Here is a 3,066-nt window from a genome sequence, read left to right as displayed (position 1 = left end):
TTTTAAAAATATTTTATCGATCTTTTTTTTTTAAGTTTATCAATTTTGTCGAAGTTATCCGGATAATTTGTACCCTTGTTAACTTATTTTAGTGCAAAATTTTATATCGTTCGCATTTTGTATTTGTTGGGTTTAGATTTGCAAGGGTAGAATTATTCAAAATATTAAAATTAAAAGTTTTGGAAATAAATTAAAAAATTGAAGAAGTAAGAACGGACCCAATACGGGTTTGTTGAAATGGGTCGAACTGAAATGCTCAGGATTCACGAGATATGCGCGAACCACACCCTAAAGTTGGGGTTGGGTGTTCTACAGCAGATCTGTGAATTTAATTTCCCGGCATGTTTTTTATGCTATTCACATGAAAAACGCTAAGCTAGCTGCTTTTTCAGTGGATGATATTAAACTAAAATTGTTCAAAATCAAAATTATATGTATTCCAGTGAGAAAAATCCAATCCCTTGTTTTTCTTCCGTCTTTTGGACCAAATTGAGGCCACCTTCGATTACAATTTCAGATTCCGCCTTAATTTCAGGTCAGTTCTTCATCTCTTTTCTTCGACTTTCTTTTTAGATTTGTGTGGGCTGTCGATTATTTTGTTGAACCTGTTAGCGTAGATCTGTTCATAGCGAGCCATTGATAGGGTTTTAATTGTTTGTGTTCTACTGGAATTTTCTTTGCTTATTATGGGAAGGCGATTTTAGAAGTAGTGGAGGTTGGGTTTCTTCGTTCTGGTGATTTGATTTGGAAAATGGGTGAGAAATTTTGGGCCAACGAAGAAAACAGGGTTTTGGTTGAATCAGTTCTTGGTAGTGAAGCTTGCGAGTTCTTGATCTCGTTGGCATCTAGCAATATCATGCCACCCGAGGCCTTCCAATTTTCGAGTGTGAATCAGGGGCTAACCCAACTTTTGGATGGTTCAAATTGGAATTATGCAATCTTTTGGCGTGTGGTTACCTTGAAATCTGGGGGTTTAGCTTTAATTTGGGGCGATGGTGCTTGTCATGATTCAAAGATTGGTATTCAAATTTCTGGTGGGGATACTCAGGGAGAGAAGAATGAGGAAATGAAGAAGCAAGTGCTTCAAATGCTTCAATCCTCTTTTGGAGGGTCTGATGAAGATGGATTTGGAGCAAGGAAGGAGGAAGCGTTGGATATCGATATGCTCTATCGGACTTCGATGTATTTCAAGTTTACGTGCGACTCCGGGAGCAGTCTCGGGGCGTCGTACAATGCTGGTAAGACTATATGGGCTTCGGATTCGTCAAGTTGTATGCGTAATTACGAATCGAGAGGGTTCTTAGCTAAAGTGGCTGGTTTGCAGACACTGGTCTTTGTACCTGTAAAGTTGGGAGTTGTTGAACTTGGGTCTGTTAAATCAATTCCTGAAGATCAGGGTGTTCTTGAGTTGGTCAGAGCTGCCTTTGGAGGGTCGGACACTGCCCAATTAAGGGCCTTCCCAAGGATCTTCGGACATGAATTGAGTTTAGGTGGAGCGAAAACTCGAGCGCTTGGTATTAACTTTTCGCCGAAGTTGGAAGATGAAACAAATTTTCCTTCAGAAGGGTATGAGCTGCAGGGTTTAGGTGCTAATCATATGTTTGGAAACTCTTCGAATGGGTGTCGTGGTGATGATAGCGATGCAAAGATGCATCCAGCTCAAGAAATTGTTGGTGGTTTCACTGCTCAAACCCGACTCTCGACTATGGAGTTACCGAGGGACGAGTCGTCCCCTCAAGGAGATGACAGAAAACCTAGGAAGAGAGGGAGAAAGCCTGCTAATGGGAGAGAAGAGCCACTGAATCACGTCGAAGCAGAGCGACAGAGACGTGAGAAACTTAACCAACGATTCTATGCATTACGGGCTGTTGTCCCAAATATCTCGAAGATGGACAAGGCTTCGCTGCTCGGCGATGCTATTACTTATATTACCGATCTCCAAATGAAAGTCAAGGTTATGGAGACCGAAAAACAACAGATCGTTAATGGCAGGGTGAAAAATGCAGAGATCGATTTTCAGGCGAGAGATGAGGATGCTGTTGTGAGAGTGAGTTGTCCGTTGGACTCGCACCCTGTTTCTAGAGTAATCAAAACGTTTAGGGAACATCAAATCGAAGCTCATGAATCAAACGTTACGACCAGCACCGACAACGACAAGGTTATTCACTCGTTCTCAATTAGAACTGAAGGTGGTGCTGCAGAACAATTGAAGGAGAAGCTGGTGGCAGCCCTATCAAACTGATATCATGTTTAAAGCCTCAATATGTTGATTTTCAGGTAGTTTCTGTACTTTGTAGCATTAAAATGTGTAAAAACCAAGCTACGTTCTTCCTCTGTATGTTTATAATGTCTAAATGTGCCATACTCTGCATTGGATTGATAACTGATATGAGTTATAGCACCAGTTATGAGTTGAACTCTGTTTAAATCTTCAGATTTCTTTGTTTCGCTGGGTCTTGACTCTACTTGTTAGCTCAAGCTTACCGCTCGGATATTATCTGCTTTGGCCTGTTACATATCGTTATCAGCCTCACGGTTTTAAAACGCGTCTGCTAAGGAGAAGTTTTCAGGTTTTTATACCCTTATAAGGTATAGATTTCCATTGACAGACAATCCCAACCAAAATAGAAGCGAGTGACTTTGGGTTTTGCTTGTAGTCGTATTTTAGCTTATGTAGTGGTCGGCCTTCCTGTCCAACACGCACGCACTCGCCAAAATGCCTCTTTGATTTTGCACGAAGTTGCTTTATTCTTTTCTTCGACCGATGTGGAATCTCGCACTTGAAAATGATCCGAAGTGCAAGGTTTATGTTCAGAACTCTAGAATGCAAAAAGTATGTTAGATTTCTACTTCATATGCAGTTTTGAAACGTTAATCAAATATAAAAAAATACAACTTTTAAAAGAATGTACTTTCTCTAATTTAACGAAAATAGATCGAGTACAGATTTTGGGTTAAATATTGCTAGAAACCACGACTCTCCGTAATGGTATGATATTGTTCAATTTAAGCATAAACTCTCATAATCCTACCCTAAAATAAAGTGCACCATATAGTTTCTCCTGA

At 40.2% G+C, this 3,066-nt stretch overlaps 1 protein-coding gene across 2 annotated transcripts; it reads left to right on the top strand.

Moving 5' to 3' along the window:
* Positions 1 to 209: 209 nt before the first annotated feature.
* Positions 210 to 2,447, top strand: LOC111463859 (transcription factor bHLH3-like). Of its 2 annotated transcripts, none has more exons than XM_023107795.1 (2): positions 210 to 535; positions 705 to 2,447. In XM_023107795.1, exons 1-2 carry the CDS (start codon positions 433 to 435, stop codon positions 2,240 to 2,242), a joined length of 1,641 nt encoding a protein of 546 aa, XP_022963563.1. In that variant the 5' UTR covers positions 210 to 432; the 3' UTR covers positions 2,243 to 2,447. The 2 variants fall into 2 exon arrangements, with proteins under 2 accessions (XP_022963563.1, XP_022963564.1); XM_023107796.1 differs by having other exon boundaries at positions 439 to 535; positions 695 to 2,447.
* The last annotated feature ends 619 nt before the right edge of the window (positions 2,448 to 3,066 follow it).

Source organism: Cucurbita moschata, unplaced genomic scaffold (assembly GCF_002738365.1).
Source record: "Cucurbita moschata cultivar Rifu unplaced genomic scaffold, Cmos_1.0 Cmo_Scf00029, whole genome shotgun sequence".
Lineage (NCBI taxonomy): Eukaryota > Viridiplantae > Streptophyta > Magnoliopsida > Cucurbitales > Cucurbitaceae > Cucurbita > Cucurbita moschata.
The sequence above is the reverse complement of the archived record's forward strand: the minus strand, read 5'-3'. Positions and strand labels throughout refer to the sequence as shown.